This window comes from Salvia miltiorrhiza, chromosome 1 (genome assembly GCF_028751815.1).
Source record: "Salvia miltiorrhiza cultivar Shanhuang (shh) chromosome 1, IMPLAD_Smil_shh, whole genome shotgun sequence".
NCBI lineage: Eukaryota > Viridiplantae > Streptophyta > Magnoliopsida > Lamiales > Lamiaceae > Salvia > Salvia miltiorrhiza.
The window spans coordinates 68,121,749-68,147,181 of record NC_080387.1 but is presented as its reverse complement, the minus strand read 5'-3'; the positions used below and the strand labels follow the sequence as shown (position 1 = coordinate 68,147,181).

The following is a 25,433-nucleotide window of genomic DNA, read 5'->3' as shown; positions in this document are numbered from 1 at the left end:
CGATAGTGAAAGGAGGGCTCTACATATATGTCATCTTCATTATTCAAGTTGACAAAGTGATTTCACCTAATATATGAAGTTAGGTAGAAGCAAAACTCATAAATGCCTTATAAAATTTGCTCAAAAACATGGCCTAACATTGTGAATAAATAGAGAACTTTAATGCGTTTATCAATGATTCATTTGATTGAAGTATAAACTTCAACGAATAGTTTTGTATTTAGCTTCCTAATCCTAAGAAATCTAAAAAATTTCACCCTTTATTACTTATTGGTGAGGTCCGATTTTTCCATGTGTTCTCTTTGATTGATAAATTTATCATGAGAAAATGAGGGTTAACAAAAATTTCTTCTTTATAATACCTTCTCTTTTTCCCCTTATTTTCTACAAAATAAGAGATAATATTATCGTGCAAAAAAATGAAAGAATGTAAAGAAAGTATAGAATTCTCTTTTGTAGAAAAGAAAAGAAACAAGGAATTTAAAAGATTTTTTTAACCATTATTTTCTTATAATAAATTTCAGCCTGAATTTTTTTGAATGGACAATCACTTGCAACTAAAGAGGTTCAAGGAATGCACATCATATAAATGCCAGGGTTAATAACACTTTAAGTATTAATTAAGGGTGCACTTACTTTAATGGTAAAATTTTCATTGAAAAAGGAAGAATAAGAAAAGTTAAGAAAATCGTACTATTTTTTTTCTCTCCCTTTTTATCATATATTTTCACATTTCTATCCTAAGATAATATTATCCAATATTAGAGAGAAAATAAGTGAAAATGAGCTACTCGAGAAAAAATATTTCATCTTATTCAAAAAAAAAATCATAGTAATAAACATATAAAAAAATAAATAAGTCTCTCTTATTTCGTCTAAGTAAACTCACCCTGAGTCGTAAAATTCAAATTTCGATATCACAAAACGGTGTGGCTAAAGGGATGCTGAGTATTATATTTTTGACAGTAACCAAAAGTTTCATTCATGAACAGTCATCGGATACAATAGCAGCTAACCAATCTGAAAAATCACAGGTCCAACAAGAGGGTTGAGTTAAAGTTCGCGAAAATTGAGCGAGACAATGAGCGGCCCTATTAGCCTCTCGAAAGGTGTGGTAAACTCCCACTAAGGTGCATTCTCTCGAGCTCTGGAGCATCTCCACGATATCATCTGGCAACAGCCCCTTCTCTTTTGGGATGCTGAGTATTACTCCCTCCATCCCTGAAATGGCTTCCTCTTTGGGGACGGCACGGGTTTTAATAAAAAGTTGTAAAGTGTATTGATAATGGAGAAAAAGTGATATAATTATTATTGGAAGTTGTGAAAAGTGTTATAATTAGTATCGGGAGTGGTGAAAAATGAAAAGTAAAAATAAATAAAGTATTATTAGTGGTGGGGTAGGTTTCTAAAAATGGAAAGAAAGAAAGAGGAAGTTATTTGGGGGACGTCCCAAAATGGAAAAAGAGGAAGTTATTTTAGGGACGGATGGAGTATTAGAATGACATATAGTTTATACCAAAATCCTAAAAAAAAAAATGCAGCCAACATCGTCATCGTGTTCTTCCCTTTACAATTTCTTCTCCAAGGATGAATATTTATTTAACCTTGAGCTATGATGCACGGATTTTTCAAAAATTAGCATGTACGGCGAATCGGATTCTTCTAGGGTGCGATTCTCTCGGATTCTCGTCGGATTCGCACCCGATTCGCCACGTGGCGTATCTTTTAAAATAATTTATAAAAATAAACCGGATTCGCAAATTCCATAGGCGAAATTCACGTATCTCGTGCACGAAAGGCCTACACAAGGTTATTTTGATAATTTTATTTTCAGTTATGACTTATATATTGGACTAATAATATTTGAATCGTTATATTGTTGCTCAATTAACTTCTATAATTGAAAATGCTTAACTTTTGGGTAAAATAAAATGTAAATTACATATAATTAATTTAAGAAAATTTAAATTGTATATATTTTATAAGCATTATATATCATAAAATTTTAATAATTAGATGTATCATTGCCGAATCGCACCCTATAATTTTTTAAAATCCGTATCCTCGTACTCGTATCGTATCGCCCCCGCATCCGCACCCCGTACCTATGCAATATAGACCTTGAGTTTATTGAGATTCAATTGATACTATCATCCATTCAAGCCCATGATATTCATCATTGATATCTATTACAAACAGATTTTCAAGTGGCAACACACAATTAATTGAAGAGTAAAAATTAAAAATATCCATTTTTCTTGAAATAGAAAATATGAATTTGATCCAAATATGCATATGAAATCAAAATACTAGGTATTTTCTTTCAATATAAAAAAATATAGCCTATTTCTTTAAAGAATCGCAGTTCAATATATATAACCCTAAATTGGTCTCGTGCAATAATTTGGAAAGTAAGACAAGATCTTGGCCTTTGGCAAAGGTAGCAAATCTAAGGCTGTCTGCGGCCGCAAATATCTGCCAACTCTTAATCTTATTTCTTAACCACAATTTCTTTGATTTTGGTAGCACTGACTTTGGCGCTTTCTCTAAACTGATTTTGCTACGCCTGGAGCCCTCCTTCCCTCCCCGCCCCCAAACCTAAATAACTTCACATTCAGAATTTCAAGCGAAGAAGGAATTTTTGCTGCTTACAATGGATGAAGATAGAATAGTGCTCGTTTTGGCGAAGACCTCAGAGTTAAGGTCCAAGATTATCAGCTGCATTCAGAATACAGCTTCTAATGTAGACAGAGAAAGTGGAGAGAGCGAGTCCAAGGAATCTGAAGCAAACCCAGATACACAGAATCAAGAAAACGATGTCGAGGAAGAAGCTGAGAGTCTCCTCAACATTAAAGACGCTCTTGAATCCCTTGAAGCGCAGCTGTCTTCTTTGCAGGTTCTATTTCTGTAACATTTTCATAATTTTAGGTTTTGGTATAGTGATTTGGGGGTTTACTAGGTGGACCTTAATGTGGATTCTTGGAAGTTTTCAGTTGGTTTTTCGTTTCTTGTATCAATTTAGAAACTGGCAATTCTAGGATTTTGCGAATGGTTAGAGTAATTTGTTACTTTTTATTTCCTTTAATAGTAGTAATCGAGTTTGTGATTCTTAAGTGGCTAATTATAGTTGAAGAATTAGTTTAAGGGTATTTTAGATAGCTCTTGATCTTGAAATTTTCGAGATGGGGTTTTGTTTCTTTGAATGAATTAGGATGCTGGCTATTCTATGATGATTTACCAAAAGTTGGTTTTGTGAAGGGTTTAATATTTTCATGAATTAGGTGTATTTTTGGTGGAAGTATAAACTTCATCCAAATACTGACTGTGAATTGTATTTACTAGTTAGTAGTCAGTGGTTTTAGAAGTAAATTCAGCCTATTAAATCATTCCTGTGTACAACGAATGTCTTCCATTTAGATTCACCTTTGGTGTTTTGGTACTGTCTGGCTTGGTTTTGCTAACCATAGATGTTCGTCGTTGAGATTCTCTGCTTGAAGGTTTCAGAGGTTTTGTAACTGTTTATTCGTTTTCCATTTTCCCATATCCTTCATCACATGAAAAGTTTAGGAACATGTGAGATATCTCATAAAAGGTGCTGCAATCATTAACTGATATTAGGTAGAAGTTGGGAGGATACACACATCACATATATGAGGGGACTAAGGTACTAAGGTAGGGGTGAACAAATGGTCGATTCGGCCAATACCAAGCTGAACCAAGATCTTTCAATTTGGTTGGTTTATTGGTTAATCAAGAGCAATAAATATCATCAAATGAAGATCACATGAAGAAAAAACAAACATGAGGTCTTGGTGGCTAGCTTTCAGATATGTGAATGCAGACATCAGAGATTGAGATTGAGAACAATAGACAAATTTCCAAAATAAAAGTGACTACTAGGTCCAGAATAGACGTGATGCAAGTGACAAATATTCAAAATAAAAGTGATTACTAGGTCAATGATTGGTGAGAAACAATAAACTGATGCAATCACATTATGTAGACTGAGAGGAGGCTCGGTTGCTTTGGGTGGCACCGGCTTGGATATGGAAAGATTGGAGAATGGGAGTGGTTGATTTCAAATCTAGATATAGAGGAAGTTTGGTCATCATTATGTAAATTTGGAAGTACTAATACTATATCGTTTGGTTTGGTTTTTCTGTTTTGGTTTTCTTTGCTTGCTTCTATACTTTGGCAAGGAAAATCTACCTTGTGTGTATGTTATGTTTAAAATGACTAGATCCAGTTCATATCTTCGGCTCGGAGCTGTGGCTAAAAATTGCCCTCAACTCATGTTAATTAGTTATATATATGTTTGCTTATTAGTTTTCTGGAACTCGCACTCTTGAGATATGGCTTCATTTCTCTAACCTTGAATCCATTTGGGCCATCTCTTCTTTTCAAGTACGAGGCCTTTGATCGCTTTCTATTTTCCTTACTCAGGCACTGCAGCAGCAACAATGGTACGAAAAAGAAGCAGCCTTGGCTGAAATCGAATACAGCCAGAAGAAGTTGCTCAAAGAGCTGAAGGAATACAAAGGCAAGGACTTGGAAGTCATACATGAGGCAGTGGCTTTTGCCAGCGAAACGGAGGACAACAACGATCTCCTTCTCCCTCCATATCCAAGCCGGCCTTCCCAATCCATCGTGTCCAAAAACGGCTACCTCTCTACTTTCACCTCCTCCAGGAGATCCCCTCAGAATGGGTTTGCAAGTGGTGGCCCGAAAAATCTCCCCAAAAATGTTCACAATTCGGAGGCCGGGGGCACATTCAAGTCGGTCAGAGTCTTGTTAGGCACGGCAGCTAAGACGGCCATGACCGTAGTCGGGGTGATCACCATCTTGAGCTTGGCGGGCTTCGAGGCGCGACTGGGGAAACGGGATAGCCGGTTCAAGTTCTCGGATCTGTTTCAGCAGCGACGGGACGAGGAGAAGGGGAGCAACGCGGAGTGCCCGCCGGGGAAGGTCCCCGTCGTTGAGAACGGCGAGACGAGGTGCGTTGTGAAAGAGAGAGTTGAAGTTCCATTTGAATCTGTTGTTTCTGTTCCAGACGTGAGTTATGGCTGTGGTTGAATTGTGTAAAAATATTTTGCACTTTAACCATAAAAAGGAGCGGTAAAAAAGAAATGCTAGGACTCATTTTTCTTTACATTTTTGTTGTATATCCTAATCTCTGTTTTTGTCTCACTGCCTTTGTGATTGACTTGTCTTAATTTTTTATTTGAAATCGGGCCCTTTGCTTCCATTTATCAGTTACTTGCAATTTTGTGCAACACAATTTCACGGGTCAAGATTAGTCAGACTAAATTACCATTAAACTTGTAAATATTTTGTTGGATATGGTTGTATTTGGATCCGACTAATATTGACTTTTCAGTCACAAATTTTTGTGATAGATGTTTTTATGCGATCAATAATAAATTATTCCACAAACCACATCTCCCTTTACAGTTTAGATATCTTGATTTACATACTATAAATTTGTATACAAAATTATATAGATTTTCATAATTTCTATCGGATGACTTGAATTTTGGGATCCACCTCTAAAGTACTCCCTCCGTCCCAATAAAAGTGGCCACATTTCCTTTTTGGGTGTCCCATTAAAAGTGGCTACTTTCTAAAAATGGCAAAAGTTTACTTTAATTAAGTCAACAATTACTCACTAATTTGGTCAACAATTGTAGGCCACTTTCTAAAAATGTCAAAATTACTCACTAATTTGGTCAACAATTGTAGGCCATTTTCTAAAAATTACTCACTAATTTTGGTGCGTCACACTCAATTAAAACATAACAATCTCATTCTTAATATCCGTGCCCAAAAAAAAGTGGCCACTTTTATTGGGACGGAGGGAGTAATACCTATATTACAAATACAATGATCATTGTATAATACTTAATTAATAAGACTGGAATCATAGATCCGGTCAAAGGCTGCCGCCGCCGCCAATTGAAGGCAGCGGAAAACCATGTTCCGCCGCCGCGTGCCGCTCCTTGTTTTGCCTTGAACTATATTTTTTAATCAAATCCATGCATGATTTCGAATTGAATTCTGTTTCCTCAACTCAACTATATGGCTCTCCACACATCTCAAGAGCCAATATTTTCCCACTATTTAAATTATCAAACTCACACCATTCATCATCAAATTTTCATACCCATTCACAAATCTAACAAATCGAACAATGAGTGCTGCGGATCATAATGGTTAGTACATGAATCCATTTTTTTATTATTCTTCTTTAAGTTTCTATTTATTTATTTGCTACTATAATATATGAAGATGGGGAGTGTGGAATTATGTTTACGGAAAAAGAAGAACTTCTGGTGGTGAAGTCATGGAACTTGATGAAGAAGGATGCTGCCGAATGGGGTCTCAAGTTTTTTCTCAAGTAAATACAACTCATTTTCTTAATTTAATTATTTTTAGAACAATTAAAATGATGTAACGTATTGTTTTTAAATTGATAAATCATTTACTGATTTATTTAATTTGAATCAGGATATTTGAGATAGCACCATCAGCTCAAAAGATATTCCCATTTCTGAGAGACTCGAATGTTCCACTCGAGCAGAATCCTAAGCTTAAGCCTCATGCCAAATCTGTATTTGTCATGGTTAGAATCCATTTTTCAATTTCTTCCTTCTTTTTTTTTTCTTTTTAATGAATTTATGATATTTAGAATAAGTTGGGCGTAATATAATGAATTATTTGGCAGACGTGTGAAGCTGCAGTTCAGCTACGGAAAGCAGGGAAAGTTGTGATCAGAGATTCTACCCTACAAAAAATGGGCACCGTCCACTCCAAATACGGCGTCGTCGATGAACATTTTGAGGTACCTTTTTTTTACATTTTCAATAATTCAATATTCGACTTAACTCGATTCAATCATATCAAAAAATAAAAACACAGGTGACGAAATATGCATTGTTGGAGACTATAAAAGAGGCAGTGGGAGAAATGTGGTCACCGGAGATGAAGAAGGCATGGAGTGTGGCATATGATCATTTGGTTGCTGCCATCAAGTCCCAAATGAACCCACAACCATAAAATTCTCTTTCATAAATCAATTACTTCAGTGAGAAGTTTGATTAAATCTTGTGTACGTTTTGGGTGTAATTGTATTATGCAAAATTAATTAAATAATCCTCATAGGGCCAAAGTACTTTTGAATTTGTGATTATGCAAGGCATTGTAAAATAAAATGTGTTATTTGAAAGAAAGTGTTAATATATCAAAGTACCCACTTTCTTATAACAAAAATAAATTTTACCCACTCAAAATAAAACTTAAAATTTTACCCACTTTTTTATTGAATGGACTAAATTACCCTTCTATATAAATGGGCAAACCCTAATTTCCTTTCATTCTCTCACTTCTCACTCTCTCTTCTCTCTCTCTACCCACACGTCCTCTCTCTTCTCTCTCTTTCTCTCTCTCGATCGACCCCCTCTCTCAGCACCTGCTGTCTCCGCCGACGTTAAACGGCGCCGCCGCCGAGTGGCACGGCCACTGCCTTCACCACCGCTTCTCGTCGTTTCTTCAATCGGTAAGAGTGAGCAAGGTCGAAAGCAGCGGCGAATCTCACCGGCCTTCCAGTTGCAGCGGCGCGGCAACATCGATTTTGATGGGAGAGCTAGGGCTCTATTCAGCGGCGACGATTCCGCATAAACCAAGCGAAGAGTTTGGGCTCGATTTGTTTGAGAGAGAGAGAGAGTGAACAAAGTAGTGAAGAACGATGTTAAACGCCCGCCTTGTCAGACTTCAGTGTTGCAGCGGTGTTGAGGTCAAATAGATGGAAATGTCTTCTGTTTGCTATCACGGAAACAATGAATTCTCTCCACTTTTGTTCCTATCCAACTCTTTTTCATTTTTTATTTCAAGATTTGGATCACGATCATTTGTGTGAACGAATTCGTTTATGTTGGAATTTAGGCTAAATTTGAAGCTATCCCCTCTTCTTCTTTCAATTTTCTCCAATCAATTATTGGTGAGTCCGAAATTGAATAGCAGATTTGATTATATGCTATTTAGAAGAGAAATTTGAGGAAAAGTTGAATTCAATTTGAATTTAATCGAAAAAAAAAGTAACGAAGAAATTGATAAAAATCGCGCAATTTTGTACAAATGTTCTTGAATTCACAACCAAGTTTATGAATTCACAACTGAATTATCGGCGTTGGTTGTGAATTCACAATTGAAATAATGTTGATTGTGAATTCAAGTTTTATTGGTTGTGAATTCACAACTTGAAATGACGTGGGTTGTGAATTCACGCGAATTCACAACTAACACTATTTATAGTTGTGAATTCAAACTTTAAAACTTGAATTCACAACCAATACTTGTTATTCAGTTGTGAATTCGAGTTTTAAAGCTTGAATTCACAACCAAAATTTATTTTAGTTGTGAATTCACTGGTTGTGAATTCGTGGGTATTTGTAAAAAAATTATATGTAAGGGTAAAATGGTAACTGTGGGTATTTTTTTAAGTTTTTATATTAGTGGGTAAAATTTATTTTTACTATATAAAAGTGGCTATTTTCAAAATCCACTCTATTTGAAATAACAATGAGATTTTGTTAGTAGATCTTCGTTAATATTTGGGTTAGCCTATAAATACATGAACTTTTTATATTTTCTGAAATTTAAAATGACTTTTATTTTTAGCCCACAAATACACGAACTTAACATTTTTTCTGATTTTTTACATCGACATGAAAAAATTCTATTTATTGTTGAGGTGGAGGCCGGAATATATGACGTGGACTACGAAATATGCACTTGAATAGAGTAATTTGATTCATTATTTTGATTAGAGAGTAAATGACATGGTATACGCGGCCTTCACGTTAATAGTAGATTAAAATTTTTTCTTGTCGATGTCAAAAATCAGAAAAAATGCTAAGTTCGTGTATTCGTGGGCTAAAAATAAAAGTCATGTCAAATTTTCTGAAAATATAAAAAGTTTGTATATTTACATACTAATAGCCCTTAATATTTAAATGGTGTTTATCTGTACTTTAAAACAGAATAAAGTAAAACTTGTGGAATTAATATATGGTGGTCAGACGGCCTAAATTGCTGTCTACCACTCTTTACAGTCCAATGAATTAATGACATAAATTATTGAAGAAAGCCTAAAATTAGAAGGATGTTAAATGTATGTAGGTCATAATTAGGCATAAATTAATCCTAACTTTGCTATTTAGGTTTAGGATTGCAAACATTCTTGAAAACAATGCACGTGCTATTATAATCAGCTGTCACCCTAGTTGTCCATTTTCAGGAGATTGTATGTAATCCCGGGCCATCAATATTGGCGCGTTTTTTAATTTAAAATATAATATTGCTAATTAGATGGCATTGTAGAGTATATAATAATAATCATAATATACACTTACTTACTCCCAAAAAAATTGCTTTTATCAGTCACATGCGCACCACAATTCGACTACAAATGTACAATGGGAACAGCCGCACCTTTCCTATTACAAAATCCCATTATGATTAAAATTTCTTGCTAATTAAAAGAAAATAAAAGATTTTGAATGTTCCTACCATTCCTTCCATCTACAAAGAAAGTGATATAAAAAACACACACGTATATATAAATTAATAATATACATTTGTACATTATTTTTGAATTGTAATACATATCGAGCGTCTCTAATTGGAGGGATACATATTCATATTTTTAGATGGGAAAGAATAATGGCAGATTTTTCTGTGTATTTCATTTTCCCCTCTTCCACTAAAGCAAAAAGTAATTAATTAAGAAGTGACAATATTTTTGTAATTTTCATGTGAAGAAATTGTGAGTGTTTTGCATCGATGGAGAAATGGGTGAGAGGCGGCGGCGAGAGCTGTGCTGGTTTTGATGGCGAGGTGGCACAAGTCTTCAAGAGAGAGTGGCGTTAGTGATTTGGAGAGTGGCATTAGGAAGTATATTTGGCCGAGCTGCAGCGCGTGGCCTTTGGGGAATTGGGGCGCGTTCGAGTTGATGAGCATGCTGTCGGAGCTGCAGAGGTAGCAGTTTGGGTGGCGGGAGAGCACCTCCTCCGCCGTCACCGGCTGCCGGAACTCCTCTAGCCGCCCCTCTAGGTCCACCACCTTGGCTGACGACGGCCACCGCCCCTGCTGCTGCTCATCCTCCGGTGTTCTTGTACTGTGAGAAGAAACACAAATGCCCATTGCCAAAATCTCGGCGGCGGTGGTGGTGCTGGAGAGAGAGAGAGGGAGAGAATCTCTTTTGGTTGATTTGGTGAGAGGAAATCCAAGAGAAGGATGGGATTTATTTATATAGGAATTTTGGAAGGAGATTTGGTGGTAGATAATTGTTGACTTGGTAACAGGAGCCCCAGCCGAGTACACTAGATTTTTCCAATTTCGAATTATTGTTAGTATTAGATTTTAATATTTTTCCTAATCTAAGACAATTTGTATAATACAATTTTGTATGATGGTGAAATGAACTTAAGGAGGAATGTTAATTATGCTGCATAAGTGTGAGTATGGTTCGTCAGCATCATTCTCATCTAGTCTATATTAAATATTTCTTTTTATATATTTATTTCGATTCTAATATCTAGAAAAATTTTATTAACATTTTATAAATTACATAAAAAATCAAAGCTTATTTTGTTCATTTATTTATTTATTTGAAGCTCCATAAAAATTAAGTAATTTGTAAAATTAAGGACATCTACAATAAATTTTAAAGTATTAAAATTAAAATAGATGTATAAAAGTACATTGAGATATTCAAAAAAAAAAAAGAGAGATATTAAGTTTTTAAAAAATGGAAGATACTCCCTCCGTCCCATTATAAGTGGCACAAAACTTTTACGAAAATAAAAGAGAATGTGAAATTGGTTAAAAATAGTAAGGTCTATTTTTTTAAGAGTTAATTTTTCTATTTATGAAAACAAGCTATTTATAGTGGACCGATTCAAAATAAAATACAGTCCATTTTTAGTGGGATGGAGGAATTATTAAGGTTAGAAAATACATAGAGACAAAAATTACAGCTATATATGACGAGGAGATCTATGCTGTAGATTTACTTGTGAGTTGTAAGATAGTAATTGAGTAGTACCGTCCAAATCTCAGCTCCATCCGAGATCGAAACTCAGAATTGGTTGAGAGCAGGTATAGTTCGGAGCTGCTAAGATGGACGCGAGAGAGGAGCTCAACGAGTGGAGAGAAGTGAGAAAGAGAGGGGTAGGTTTATCCTTTCACGAGCGTCATCCGGTAAGGCACCCCCTAACTGCCAGCCATAGGTTTGCCCCCAACCCCCAACCAGTTGATAATCAGTACGTGAGAGAACAACAAGAGAATGAAGCAACTTTTTTCTTCAAAAATTTTCCAGAAGGAACCAGAATTGAATGTCTGGAGAGATGCTTCAACAGGATTGCCAAGGTGACAGATATTTTTTGCCCAAAAAAGAGAGATTTCAGAGGAAAACCTTTCGGTTTCGTAAGATTTCAGAAAGCTCTTAACACAGAAAGACTCCTTGAGGAAATGAATAACATCTGGATTGGGAGCTACAAAATCAGAGCCTATATCCCCAGATTTGAAAGAACCAACTACAAAGAAAACGCTAGAAGAGGTTTGGTGGGAGGAGACGCATATCAACCCAACGTTCGGATTAGGGATGCGGCGCTGAAGAGAAGAACCTACAATTTTCCAGATTGCAAGAGAAAGCCAGGGAAATCTTTTGCGGAAGTTTTAGGCGGCTACAACAAGGCACATGAACCCCCGGTGGACGAGGTTCTCGGCTTCCAATCTTCGGAAGAGGAGACCGAATGGCTTCAAAATTCTTTCACAGGTTTCGTGAAAGCAGACTTTGTGTGGGAAGACTATGAAAACGAAATAAACAGTGAGTGCGCAGGATTGCTCAAGGTGATCTCTCTCGGGGGAAACCTTGTCATCATACAAAGTCGGAACCAAGATCCGGTAAATGTCTTATTGAAAGATTTCGATGAATGGACGAAATTTTGGTTCGAATGGGTTAGACCTTGGTCCTATGTTGATGTGAGCACACAAAGAGTGGTTTGGACCAAATGGTTTGGAATCCCACTACAAGCTTGGAACTCGAGATTCTTCCACACTCTGGGAGCACGACTGGGTATGGTGCTTAAAATCCATGAAAACACGTCTGCAAGAAACCGACTGGACGCAGCCTTCATTCAAATGTCTACTGGATTATCTTCACTCAACAAAGTTTATGAATGCAAGATTAATGGGGCTTTCTTCAAAATTAGGATCGAGGAGGTTGCCAACCAACTACCAGTGGATACATCAAAAACGATCGATGAAGAAACCGACTCAGAAGATGAAGTATTATATGAGGATGACGAACTGGATGGATCCTCCGGCCTACCGGCGAAGGCTCAGGTGGACATGAACTCCAACAACCACTCCAAAAGATCCACCGACCCCCCTTCAGTCAAACAGTCTCTTCCTCTTTCACCAATAATCGAGGACGACGCTTTGACCCCACAAAAAGATTGCACGCCGCTTTTAAAAGATTGCACGCCGCTTTTAAAAGAGCAATCTTCAGGTTTGGCTGCTCAAGAAATTACCCAACCAGTTGAGAGATCTTCGTGTCAGGAGGTGCCGCGTGGGAACCAAGAAGTTGACTTTACGCCAAACTTATTTCTCGCAACTTTGGAGGCGGACCAGACTCAACTCAGCCCAAAGCGACCAAGTAAGCCCACCAATCCGGAGGAATGTCTGGAGCACCCGAATTTCATTGGGCCACAAGCAGATAGGCCCATTTTGGTTGAAGAATCTTTAATTAGTGAAGCCCAATCAGAAAATGGCCTAAGTGTTTCTCTTTCGCCCCTGACCTCGGCAGCAACAGGAAAACAACCCAAAGCCAGCTCAAAACAGGAATTACTCCCTCCTCGGAAAGCCAGCTATCACAAGAAGAAATCAGTGATCGAAAGCTCTCTAAAATTGGGTCTTAATAGATTTCTCCAAAAAAGACACAAAAAAGATATGGCAAGACCCCAAACCAGGAAATCAATGGAAGGAGATAAAGTGTCAGATCGGGCCGGGCATAGAGAAGCTTCTGTAGTCCAGAATCCATACTCAATGATCGACGAACCAGAAGCAACCAGCTCAATTGCGGAAAAGCTCTCAGGGAAGCAAATTGGCCTTCTGAGGGAAGAAATCCGGAAACCAGGTAACGAAAGCTCAAATCCGGAAAAGCTCTCAGGGAAGAAATCAGGGATCGAAAGATCACCTGACATAGAAGAAGGACTTAAAATTTGGGATTTTGGAAAGCAAATTGGCCTTCTGAGCAACCAAACTGATTTCGAAATGGCCAAACAACTTTCGGTACGAGAAGAAATGATTGGTAGCGAGGAGCCTGGAGATAGGATTGATCAATGAAAGTCCTTTCCTACAATATTCGTGGGCTCGGGAGCAAAATCAAGAAGAGATAGGTCAGGGAACTCATCCAGAAGCAAGATATTGATTTTTGCCTTATTCAAGAGACAAAGCAGGAAAGTTTTGAGGGAATTGACTTAAAATCTATCTGGGGGACAGAAAATTTTGGATTTGCATTTCGGAAAGCAGAAGGAAGGTCTGGAGGGATTCTTTCAATGTGGAACTCTTCAATTTTCGTGAGCTCTAGCAATTGGGAGTTACCGGGAGCGCTGATTGTCAATGGCAGATGGATCCCAGGTAACCTTGACTGTTGTTTCATTAATATTTATGCATCACAATCCTCGACAGAAAAAGAGAATCTGTGGAATACTATTGGCTTGGTGATTGAACAAAGTAGGGATTTACTCGTTTGCATTGGAGGTGATTTCAATTCAGTCAAATTTAGAGCTGAGAGAGCCGGCAGGGGCTCACATTTTTTAGAAAGGGATATACAGAATTTCGATCTTTTCATTAAAAACAATGATCTGGCAGAGGTTCGTCTTCAAGGTAGAAAATATACATGGTACCAACCACAGGGCCAGTGCAAGACAAAGTTGGATCGGTTTCTTATCAACGACAAATGGATTGGGAAGTGGCCACAAACAAAAGCGAGAGGCATGCAACGATCAGTTTCGGATCACATTCCAATCCTCTTGGAAACAAAGTCAGTTGATTGGGGCCCGAAACCCTTTAGGTTCATCAACGCCTGGGTGAGCCACCCAGATTTCTTGGAAGTGGTTCGAACTTCTTGGAACCAAGGCGGCATCACGGGATGGAGGAGCTTCATCTTCAAACAAAAATTAAAAAGGTTGAAAGAGGACCTCAAGAAGTGGAACAAGACAAGTTTCGGTTTTATCGACGAAAACATTCGGAAGCTTAAGGACGATATTTGTGGCTGGGATGCAGTTGACGACACTCTGGGATTGGAAGATGATGATATTATCAAGAGGAACGAATCAGTGGCAAACCTTTTCCTCCAACTCAAAAACAGAGACAGCCTCCTTTCTCAGAAAGCAAGAGACAGATGGCTAACTGACGGTGACGTAAATAGCAGCTATTTTCACAAGGTTATCAACGGTAGGAGTATGAAGAATGATATCTCAGGTCTTCATGTGAGGGACAGTTGGCTTGAGGATCCAGAAGAAGTCAAGCAGGAGATACGAACCCACTTCCAAAATCAGTTCAGAAAAATAGAAAGGATCAGGCCGCACGTTCCCGCGGACTTCGTGTCTAAGCAACTCTCGGAGGAAATGAAAATAAAGCTTGAGCAGCCATTCACCGAAGAAGAAGTGAAAGCAGCAGTTTGGAACTGCGACGGCCAAAAAAGTCCAGGACCGGACGGTTTCAACTTTCTCTTCTTGAAAACTTGCTGGTCAATCATTAAAGAGGATCTGATTGAAGTCATGAAGGAGTTCCATTCGCACGGGAAACTTGTGAGAGGTAGTAATCCTTCCTTCATCGTGCTCATCCCGAAAAAGAACGCAGCCTCTGATTTGAAGGATTTTCGGCCAATCTCTCTCATTAATTGCCTCTACAAAGTGATAACGAAGGTTCTCGCCTTGAGGATGAAGCAGGTGATGCATTCTATTATCTCGGGCTGTCAAAGTGCATTTGTTGAAGGGAGATTCATCTTAGATGGGGTTATTGCACTCAACGAAATCATTGATGAGGCTAAAAAGAGGAAAAAGAGACTTTCACTCTTCAAAGTAGATTTTGCCAAGGCTTTTGACACCGTTGACTGGAAGTTTCTTGATTTCATGCTTGAAAAGATGAACTTCAGCCAAAAGTGGAGAAGTTGGATTTCAGAGTGTCTCAGTTCCGCCACGGCCAATGTTTTGGTAAACGGAAGCCCTTCGGGTGAATTCCTCCTGGGGAGGGGCCTTAGGCAAGGAGACCCCCTCTCCCCGTTTCTGTTTCTTGTCGTAGCAGAAGGACTTCACCTTATCACGGAAAGAGCGGTTCATAGAAGTCTTCTGGAACCTGCTGAATGTGGAAATGGAGGCATTCGTATCTCTCACCTTCAATATGCCGACGACACGATTTTTGTAGTCTCGGGAAAAGAAGAGAATGCGTGGGCTCTCAAAAGCATTCTCAAAATCTTTGAAATGCTATCTGGACTGAAGGTGAACTTCGACAAGAGTTGTCGTCTTGGGATCGGCATCCCGACACCTGCGAGAGAACAGTTGGCAGCCACGCTCAACTGTCAAGTTGGCGATTTTCCCACCAAATACCTTGGAATTTTGATTGGTGCTCGCTTGTCTCGGGAGGAAGTTTGGAATCACGTGCTGGAAAAAATCAAGAGGAAAATCAACAGCTGGCAACACCGAAAAATTTCTTTTGCTGGGAGAATCACGCTGCTACGCTCGGTACTCTTCTCATTACCGATCTACCAACTCTCCTTTTCGCTTTTACCCAAGAGTGTCCTTCAAAAGTGTCGTTCCACCATGTGTAACTTCTTGTGGGGGGGTGGGGAAGAGGCAACGAAAAAAATTCATTGGGTCAAATGGGGTCTTCTTTGCGATAGTGTTAAGGAGGGTGGACTCGGTCTTAAAGACCTGGAGAGTTTCAACAAAGCTCTAATGGTGAAGTGGATCTGGCGGTTCTTGAGGGAGGAAGATACCCTTTGGGTACGAGTGATTAAGGCAAGGATAGGGGAACTCCAATGGGATGAGGACGGTTTTTGCTTTGCTAACAACAGACAAAGAAATTCCGGTTGGTGGAATAGGGTGGTGGGCTTAAGTCGGGGGGAGGGGGGGAAGTGGCTGAGAGAAAGTTTAGAGCTTAAACTCGGGGAGGGTGATACTATCTCTTTTTGGCACCACCGTTGGACTGGAAATCACAGATTGAGGGACCAATTTCCGACCCTTTTTCGCCTAAGTAATAATCAAAATGGGTTGATCAAGGAGATGGGACTTTGGGCTGACGGAGTTTGGGAGTGGAAGTTCGAATGGTCTAGAGAGTTAAGGGGGAGAGATTTGAGTCTGGTTTCTCATCTTTTTGATCTCATCAACTCCTTCAAAGTTTGTGCAGGGAAGAAAGATGGATGGTCTTGGAAACATTCCTCATGCGGCCTCTTTTCCGTTAACTCAGCCTACAAAGCAATCACGATGAATTCGAATAGGAGCGAAGCTGGAAGGAAAGACTCAGATTACACCAAGATTTGGAATGCACCGGTGCCTTATAAAGCCAAGACAACGGCATGGAGGATTTTGAAGGGGAGGCTGGCAACTTGCGAAAATCTTATCAAAAGAAATGTCATCAATCTCTCGGTGGAAGCAAATTGTTTTCTTTGTGCTACTCAAACTGAAACCCAGGAACATCTGCTCTTCACTTGCCCAAAAACAGATGAGATTTGGTGCGATTTCTTGGGGTGGATCGGAAAAAAAACAGCTCTTCATCGAAGCACAAACGCACACTTTCGGGCTTTCACAAGCCTCGGTAGCAAGGCGGATGTTCAATTCCTCACAGGTACTTGGATTTGCATTGTTTGGAGCATTTGGAAAGAAAGAAACAATTGTAAGTTCAATCAAGGAACGTGGAACAGACAAAAAATTGTTGCGGAGATCAAGACGAGGATTTGGAGTTGGAAGCTGGTTTATAAGATGCAGTCGCCATCCTTGGATTCCAAAGATTTCTTCTCTAATTCTGGAATCCTTGGTTGAAGTTTTCTGGGTGATTTTTATTTGGTTTTTGGCTGTTCTTCTCTATTTTTATTTGTAATGGTAACTCTGGTACCTTGACCACCTCTCTTTTTTCCTCTCTTAATCAAAGTTTCTTTGCCTGATCAAAAAAAAAAGTAATTGAGTAGTACCAGAATTTTAAAACTGCAAACGGTTTTAAGTTTATGATCATCAAAATTCAGAACAAATTGTAATGTTAGTAACTACTTTCGAGGAATGTACAAAAAGTTGGCCGGTGAAAATGAAGTAGCATTTGCGATTTGATACTTGATAGCGGTTGTGGAAGCAGCTACCCAAATACAAAAGTATGGCCCACAGCTACTATATATTTTTCTAAAATTAACAATATTATTCTTAATATATGCAGAGGATTATGTATATGTTCTTGAATTCAATTTTGTCACTTTGTTTTCTCAATTCTATTAAAAAAAAATTCTCATCTTTCCTTATGCAATCACAATCAATATTACAATTTTTTTTTTTTGTTCTATTAATTGTTTATGTCCCTAATCGTGAATTAAGAACTCAAAAAATATGTTTATTGGGAACATTTAAGCGGTAATTAACTTACTTTACGTAAAAAGAAAGATTTAGAGTTTAATTCTCGTTGCTCCTATTTTTCAATTATGATGCGTTCTCATTAGTTGTAAATTTGTCATGAGAAAATGAGGGATAAACAAATTTTTACCCTTTAAATCATTTCTTTTTTTTCCTTCATTTCCTATTTGACCCTTACGCATTCCTCATTTACACTACAAATGACGGATAATATTATCCCTCCAAAAATGGTGTGATAATATTATCCCTCCTTTGTAGTGAAAATGAGGAATGTGTAAGGGTTAAGTAAAAAATAAGGAAAAATAAATGAAAGACTTAAAGGTGAAATTTTGATTATTCCTCATTTTTTCATGATAGATTTACAACTAAAGATAACATATCATTGAAAGAAAAGATATAAACCCTCGATAAATATGAGATTGCACTTTCGTTGGTTTTCAGATTGCAAGAGGAAGAATGAAAGTGGAAATTACATTGATACAATTAATAGGGGAATGCGACACGCATGTAATGTCTGAAAGTGTTGATTTATTTGGGGGACTTTGAAAAAGGTAAACCTTTAGTTGAAAATATTGAATTGTGTGGTGTTTGATATTGACGCATTGTTGTTGTTCATAAGTTTTCTTAATTTCAGAGAAATTACGTTCTCTTCTTTTTTTTCATTTTCTTTTAAATTTTGATTACTCGGTGTGATACTCAAATTTGGGATCACAAATTCATTGTTTTTTTTTTAGCAAATCACAAATTCATTGTGAAAACTGATAAATTCAACGTGTGTGTGTATATACATATACTGTATTATTTTTAGACCAATACATATTATGTTGATTATGTTGTTCTTATGTTTTATTTCCACTAAACCAATATGATTGATTTTATTTACTATTAAAGGTGTGTTTATTTGATTGTAAATTTATCATGAAAAAAAAATGATAAAATGAAAATTTTCATTTAAATTCCTCATTTTCTATACTTTCACTATTTTTCAATTCTTGTTTTGATCACTAATATTATTCATGTTTGGAGTAAAAGTGAAGAATGAAAAATCAGGAAAAAGAAATGAGGAATTTAAAAATAAAAAATATTTTTTTATCTATTTTTTTCTTATAATATACTCCCTCCGTTTTTTATTAAGTGTCCACAGCCGTCAAAATACACATACCAATAAAATAAGATATTTTACATTTGTAACCTTAGTAATTGTCATAATAGATGCATATATATATACAACTAATTATTACATTCATACAAGTATAAAATAAGGATAAAATAGGAAAAATGTCATAAATATACTCTCAAATTTTGAAATGGGACACTTATTGAGAAACAAAAAAATAAGCTAAATGGGACATTTATAAAAAAACGGAGGGAGTATAAATTTACAATCAAATACAACACACCCTAGAGTAAAAGTAATATTCCTAAACAAATTAAAGATTATAAGTAGTACAAGTTTATTTCTAAATCATTCAGTTATTATTGCCGTAGACCTCATGTTTTAATTTCAACGACGTTACATCAGTTAGTCCAATATTTTCCCCCCCTTCTATAATTATTTAATGGATATATCCTTAGATAATCTCAAGAAATAGATCCTTATATAGATTATGCACTTAACTTAACCCTTAAGCTATTTATAAAATGCCATGTGAACCACAGTGCACCGAGATCAAGTCCCTAATTGATAAATATATAATTATCACTAATTAATCTTAATTTTTGCATGAGATGTTCTAGTTATAAATTGATAGAACAAGTGAGCTCGATATTAATAAATTATAAATTAAGCTATCTAAAATATACTTGTAATATTCCTAAAGAGTGGTTTCCTTCTTCAAAATTCTACTTTTTACTATTGAAAGTTTCAATTAGAAAATCCTGGTCCTCCATACCTTATTGCAGAAGTCTTAATATTTCTCTGAAATTAGTATATGAGAGATATAGAGACAAAAATTACAGCTATATATGACGAAGAGATGTATGTGCAGATTTACTTGTGAGTTGTATGATAAGTTATAAATTAATTGAGTAGTACCAGAATTTTAAAACTGCAAACAGTTTATAGTTTTATGATCATCAAGATTCAAAACTGATTCTAATTAATGAAACAAATTTCGAGGAATGTACAAAAAGTAATTGGGCGGTGAAAATCAAGTATATATTGCGAATTGATAGCCGGGGCTTTGTGGAAACAGGTACCCAAATACAAAAGCACGGCACACGCACAGCCATAAAAAATAATGTTCCCTCCTGTCTTTAAATATATGTATATTAAATGAAAATGTAGTGTGAGTGAAAAATAGATCTTACTTTATAAAGTGTTATGTTAAATGATACTCCCTTCGTTTTTTTATAAGTGTCCCATTTAACTCATTTTTTTGTTTATCAATAAGTGTCCTATTTCAAAATTTGAGAGTATATTTATGACATTTTTCCTATTTTATCTTTATTAATTTAATACTTGCATGAATGTAATAATTAGTTGTATATATGCATTTATTATGACAATTACGAAGGTTACAAATGTAAAATATCTTATTTTATTGGTATGTGTATTTTGATGGTTGAGAACACTTAATAAAAAACGGAGGGAGTAATTGATAATGTATCGTGGTCGGTCATGATGAATTTTTTGTGAATATGTATGAGATAAGAGAAAAATAAATAAATAAAGGAATTGTGATGAAGTAGTGTTCAAAAATGAAAAAATTGCATATTTTTGTGAGACGATACAAAATGGCAAAAATTGTATGTGTTTTAAGAGATGGATAGAATATATCTTTTTTCTAATTAATAATATTGTACTTGGGTCCTCTATCACAATTTTGGTGTCTCACTCTGTATTTTAATACTCCCTATATCCCCCAAATTTATTTCTTTATTTCTTTTTTGATCCGTCTTCCAAATATATTTCCTTTCTACCTCACACATAATTTAATATACTTTTCTTTAAAGTAGGACCTTTCTCAACTATCTATATTCTCAAGATGAGACCATTTCTCCATTATCAATACTTTTTACTCATTTCATCTCATAAAAACATGCATTGATTTAAGAATTTTTATAAAATTTAGTTTGAGTAGGAGAAATTAAAGATCCCACATTGATTGTGATCTATTTATCGGGGCATTCAAATGGTAAACTTATTTTACGTAAAGAGAAAGATTTAAAGTTTAATCCTCGAGATAAAAGAAAAGATATAATCTCTTTATAAATGGAGTATAACATTACACTTTCGTTAGTTTGCAGATTACAAGAAGAATTAGAGTGGAATTGCATAAATACAACTAATAGGGGAATGTAACACGCAAGTAATATTTGAAAGCGTTGATTTTATTTGAGGGGACTTTGAAAGAGGCAAATCTTTAGTTGAAAATATTGAATTGGGGTGTTTGATATTGACGCATTAATGTTGTTGTCCATAATTTCTCTTGAAATTACGGTGTTTCTTTTTTCTTTTAAATTTCATTATTCGTCGTGTCTTGAAACTCATACTCAAAATCACGCGCGAATTCATTGTTGAAAACTGTTGTCGTAGACCTCATGTTTTAATTCAATAATGTTACGTCGTTTCGTCCAACGTTTTCCCTCCTTCTATAATTATTTAATGGATATATCCTTAGATAATCTCCAAAAATAGATCCTTACATAGATTATGCACTTAACCCTTAAGCTATTTACAAAATGCTTGTGAACCACGGTGCACCGATATGAAGTCCTTAGTTGGTAAATAATTATCACTAATCAAATCTTTATTTTTGCATGAGATGCTCGTTATATATTGATAGAACAAGAGCGCTCGATATTGATATTGATAATTGATAAATCGAGCAATCTAAAATATACTTGTAATTAATATTCCTAAAGAGTGGTTTCCTTCTTCAAAATTTTACTTTTTACTATTGAAAGTTTCATTTAGAAAGTCCTGCTACTCCATACCTTAATATTGCATTATCGAGTCTTGTGTTGGAAAAGGAAGATTGTCACTCACTTTAACATAACATCGGAAAGGTGTATCCTTATAGTTATACATATAAATAAATTCAAAGCGATATCACTAAAATTGTTAGGGGGCTAGAACTCTGGCCTAGAAAGTGTCTTTTACTTCACTTTTTATTTTCTCTTGATCATATTTTGATCTAGTTATTTTGAATCCACAATAATATCATTAATATGGTGTTAATGAAAATAAACTGTAGACTTAGAATCTACATTTGGAAAAGATGAATTTAGTAAGTACTGTGTTCCAGGAATGGTATGGCGGGGGTGAAAGATAGTAGATGATGGATAATCCCACAAATTAATTACTATGACATAAGCTCATCTAGTTAGTTAATTAACATTAATGTTGTTGATTAATTATTGTTTGAACACCTTAATTAACTACACTATTTGGACATCAAGTTACCAACAAGGGCAACAATGAGGGTGGTGGGATCCCCTAGAACGGCAGAGATCACGAACTGCAACGCCAAACCAGCCACCTCGCAGCATTTCTCCACTTTCCCTTTGCTGCTCTTCTTGTGATTGTGCGTCTGCAGCGTGGAACGCAAGCTGGGGATCCCGCCCTCTACTTTTATGCTGCTTCCGGTGTCCCGTGCACCGTAGTAGATCTCGTGCCAGCTGTCCACCAGCATCTCTTTCACGCACGCCACGTGTAAGTTGTACTTTTTAGACGATGATCTGTAGCTCCAGCTCCTTCCCTTTCTCCCGCACCTAAATATTTACCACCAATTAACATATTTATTTCACACTTTTTTTTGAGATAGAATTGGTGATTTGACATCAATTACTCATCCCATGAAATAACTAGTACTAGATTTGTACTACTTTCATGTTAATGGTCAATATAACGAACATTTCTATCACCGAATATAATTATGTGTAAGAGTCTCTAAATAAGAAATCTCCTGCACCAATGTAGATATTTAATGAGAAAGGATTTCTTCATTTCTTTCAACGCGCGTGGTCACAAATTCTTAGAAATATCACGCTCTTTAAAGAATTAAACTCATAAACATCTAGAATTAATTAGGTTTTTTTCTGCTGTATTTATTTTTCAAGTTGTCAAAACACGTTTACGTTTACATATTATGATGTTATAAAAGGGATTATAGCCCAAAAAATACACGAACATTGATAAAAATTGCAATTTTCACCTGAACTTTTAAATTAGCCAAAATATACCTGAACTTATATTTTTTATTGTAAATTTCACCTGAACTTGCAATGATTGAACTCCGTCGAGGTGAAATTTACAACAAAAAATATAAGTTCACGTATATTTTGGCCAATTTAAAAGTTCAGGTGAAAATTGCAACTTTTATCAAAGTTCGTGTATTTTTTGCTATAATCCCATTATAAAACTAATATTGGTTTGATAAATGTGAAATACTGAATACTAGCACAAAAGTAGAATTAAATATTTTAGAACTTCTAGGATATGGCAGTTGATCCCATTGTTATTTAAATTTAGAATAATGCTAAATAGTCACATTGTGGTCACCCACAATTCACTTAAATAGAAAAAAAAAATTATTTAACTTATTTTTTAAAATAAAAATAAGATTTAGTTATTTTATTGTATTCTCTACATTAATTATAGTTATTTTTTGGTAATTTTTTTGCAATTTTTAATGTAGAGAATACAATAAAATAAAATTACCAAAAAATAACTATAATTAATGTAGAGAATACAATAAAATAACTATAATTAATGTAGAGAATACAATAAAATAACTAAATCTTATTTTTATTTTAAAAAATAAATCAAACAAATTGAAGTTTTTCCTATTAAACTAAATTGTGGGTGGCCACAATGTTGCTGCATAGATTTATTGTTAAAGAGAATTTATCGATATCATGTGCAAATTAAGCGTTCATTACGTTGCGTAAATTTTCACTTACTTTTAATTTTACACGTGAATTAAAAAGTTATGTTCATAAATTTTCTACTTTTCTGGAGTAATTTATTGTATAACTATCATTTTTTGGTAAATTAAAACTACCGTGATTAGTTGAAGAAGTAAATTAAAATCATTATGAGTAATTGAAGTGATGTAAATATTTAATCAGTGATATTTAAAGAGTCATTTAAGAAGAAAAAAGCTGAGCTTGCTTGTTACGAAAAGGCTGAAAGTTAATAGCTTTATGTGAGAGAGAGGAGAGAGAGAGAGAGAGAGAGTGCCTGTGACAGGCGGCGCTAACTTTCTTGTACAAGTACAATTTGATATCGCCGTCGTCGATGGTCATAGGCAGCTTGGCGCAGCAGGGGTGGAGGTCGAAGCCGCACAGCCTGCAGTGGTACACGAACCCGGCCACGTCCTTCTGGCACGCGTTGCAGTAACGCGCCACCGCCCCCGGCGGCCGGCTCATGAACTGGAACGCGCACTTGGTGTAGAAAGGGTGGCTGATGGATGGCGACGGCACCGCGCAATGCGTGTGCAAGTCGAAGTTGCACGCGCCGCCGCACTTGTACCGCGACCCGATGCCGGCCTCCTTGCAGCCGTCGCATTTGAACGGCGCCTCCGCGTACTCGAACTTTAGGTTGTGAGCGTGGCTGAAGTGGGAGATTTCGCTGTACTTCATGGCGGCGCGTGTGGGCGGAGGGAATTAATTCTTGGATATATATGTATGTATATTTAATTTTTTTTATGAGGAAATTAACATAGCATTGTAATGATGATGATGTATTTATGGTGAAGTGATTTAAGGTTTTTTAGTGGCTTCAAATTGAAGCAAAATGCGTATTTGTGCTTGCTAACATTGGTGATGGTGGGAATTTTTCGCTTTACTAGTCTTGTCAAAATAATATATGTTTCTTCTCATTACTTCCAAGCTCCAACTATATGTCCAAATCATTTTTAATCTTGTTTGCGAATTAAGAGATGTGCTGTTACTTTACAAATATTCTGAAAATGAATATACGTCGTCGTAGTTGTATTTTCTTGTACGATTTTTGGAATTTTGGTTACTTTGATATAGAAAAGTAATTAATTATTCAGAAGTTAGAGGGAGAATACTCTTTTTTTGGGTAATAAATCACTCTATCATAATGCCCAAGATACACATAAATCTTAGATTTTTTTTTCTTATCTTTGTGTTCTTCAAAAGTGTTATCTATTTGGCGTGTTTTAGTTGAGATATGCTGTGCTCAATCTATTTTTTCTTATTTTTGTTTTGGGGCAGGTGTTATAACAATTTAGAATTAGTCAAGATCTTATGACGAGATCATAGGTATGTAGAATATTTAGAGACAGAATAAGAATTTGACAAGTTGGATTAAATGGATAAATGAGAACATCATGGGACTGGCTTATATTATTTTCTTCGTCATCGGAGAATAGCATATTTCATCGCATCACGCTCACTTAAATATATATTAAGTGTTGTAAGACTATAGGTCAAATTTTATTTATCAATACACTTATATAATGTTTGAATCACTATAGTCTCGTGAAGTCTAACGTGAGAACTCTAAACAAGTCCCAATTAGCAGAAATAACTTTATACTACTTTGAGATATAAGAATAACCCTTTATACAAAAATGCAAAAAGGTTGTTTACTAATTATAAACTGTTGAATTTTCTGGATATAAGAATCTGAAAAATATTCCATATATTTTGAAGCTATAGTTTAATTTGATTTCGTTCGTGTTTAAGGGATTTTGTTTATTAGTGTCTGCATAAGAAACTGCCACTGTGAAGTTTGTTTGCTTTATTAGTACGTGACATGTTTATAATATAAGAAAAAAA

At 35.9% G+C, this 25,433-nt stretch overlaps 4 protein-coding genes across 4 annotated transcripts; 2 read left to right on the top strand and 2 right to left on the bottom strand.

Annotated features, from left to right (window-relative positions):
- The first annotated feature begins 2,406 nt into the window (after positions 1 to 2,406).
- Positions 2,407 to 5,245, top strand: LOC131005411 (plastid division protein PDV2). The gene is made up of 2 exons (XM_057932397.1): positions 2,407 to 2,896; positions 4,444 to 5,245. The coding sequence occupies exons 1-2, from the start codon at positions 2,654 to 2,656 to the stop codon at positions 5,071 to 5,073; spliced, it is 873 nt and encodes a 290-aa protein (XP_057788380.1). The 5' UTR covers positions 2,407 to 2,653; the 3' UTR covers positions 5,074 to 5,245.
- An 804-nt stretch (positions 5,246 to 6,049) lies between these two features.
- On the top strand, positions 6,050 to 7,226 carry LOC131005439 (non-symbiotic hemoglobin 1). Its single transcript, XM_057932441.1, has 5 exons — positions 6,050 to 6,209; positions 6,286 to 6,394; positions 6,505 to 6,619; positions 6,722 to 6,838; positions 6,916 to 7,226. Exons 1-5 carry the CDS (start codon positions 6,188 to 6,190, stop codon positions 7,051 to 7,053), a joined length of 501 nt encoding a protein of 166 aa, XP_057788424.1. The 5' UTR covers positions 6,050 to 6,187; the 3' UTR covers positions 7,054 to 7,226.
- A 2,551-nt stretch (positions 7,227 to 9,777) lies between these two features.
- Positions 9,778 to 10,197, bottom strand: LOC131012033 (uncharacterized). The gene has a single exon (XM_057939943.1). The coding sequence runs from the start codon at positions 10,195 to 10,197 to the stop codon at positions 9,778 to 9,780; it is 420 nt and encodes a 139-aa protein (XP_057795926.1).
- Positions 10,198 to 22,006: 11,809 nt separating this feature from the next.
- LOC131005422 (protein VACUOLELESS GAMETOPHYTES) lies at positions 22,007 to 24,487 on the bottom strand. Its single transcript, XM_057932414.1, has 2 exons — positions 23,866 to 24,487; positions 22,007 to 22,394 (listed from the first exon to the last, which is right to left on the bottom strand). Exons 1-2 carry the CDS (start codon positions 24,264 to 24,266, stop codon positions 22,067 to 22,069), a joined length of 729 nt encoding a protein of 242 aa, XP_057788397.1. The 5' UTR covers positions 24,267 to 24,487; the 3' UTR covers positions 22,007 to 22,066.
- Positions 24,488 to 25,433: the final 946 nt, after the last annotated feature.

Coding starts and splice junctions, on each gene's coding strand:
- LOC131005411 (XM_057932397.1), top strand. CDS start 2,654: ATGGATGAAGATAGAATAGTGCTCGTTTTGGCGAAGACCTCAGAGTTA. Junction 2,897..4,443: donor CGCAGCTGTCTTCTTTGCAG/GTTCTATTTCTG, acceptor TTCCTTACTCAG/GCACTGCAGCAGCAACAATG.
- LOC131005422 (XM_057932414.1), bottom strand. CDS start 24,266: ATGAAGTACAGCGAAATCTCCCACTTCAGCCACGCTCACAACCTAAAG. Junction 22,395..23,865: donor GTTAGCGCCGCCTGTCACAG/GCACTCTCTCTC, acceptor GTAAATATTTAG/GTGCGGGAGAAAGGGAAGGA.
- LOC131012033 (XM_057939943.1), bottom strand. CDS start 10,197: ATGGGCATTTGTGTTTCTTCTCACAGTACAAGAACACCGGAGGATGAG.
- LOC131005439 (XM_057932441.1), top strand. CDS start 6,188: ATGAGTGCTGCGGATCATAATG. Junction 6,210..6,285: donor GAGTGCTGCGGATCATAATG/GTTAGTACATGA, acceptor TAATATATGAAG/ATGGGGAGTGTGGAATTATG. Junction 6,839..6,915: donor TCGTCGATGAACATTTTGAG/GTACCTTTTTTT, acceptor ATAAAAACACAG/GTGACGAAATATGCATTGTT.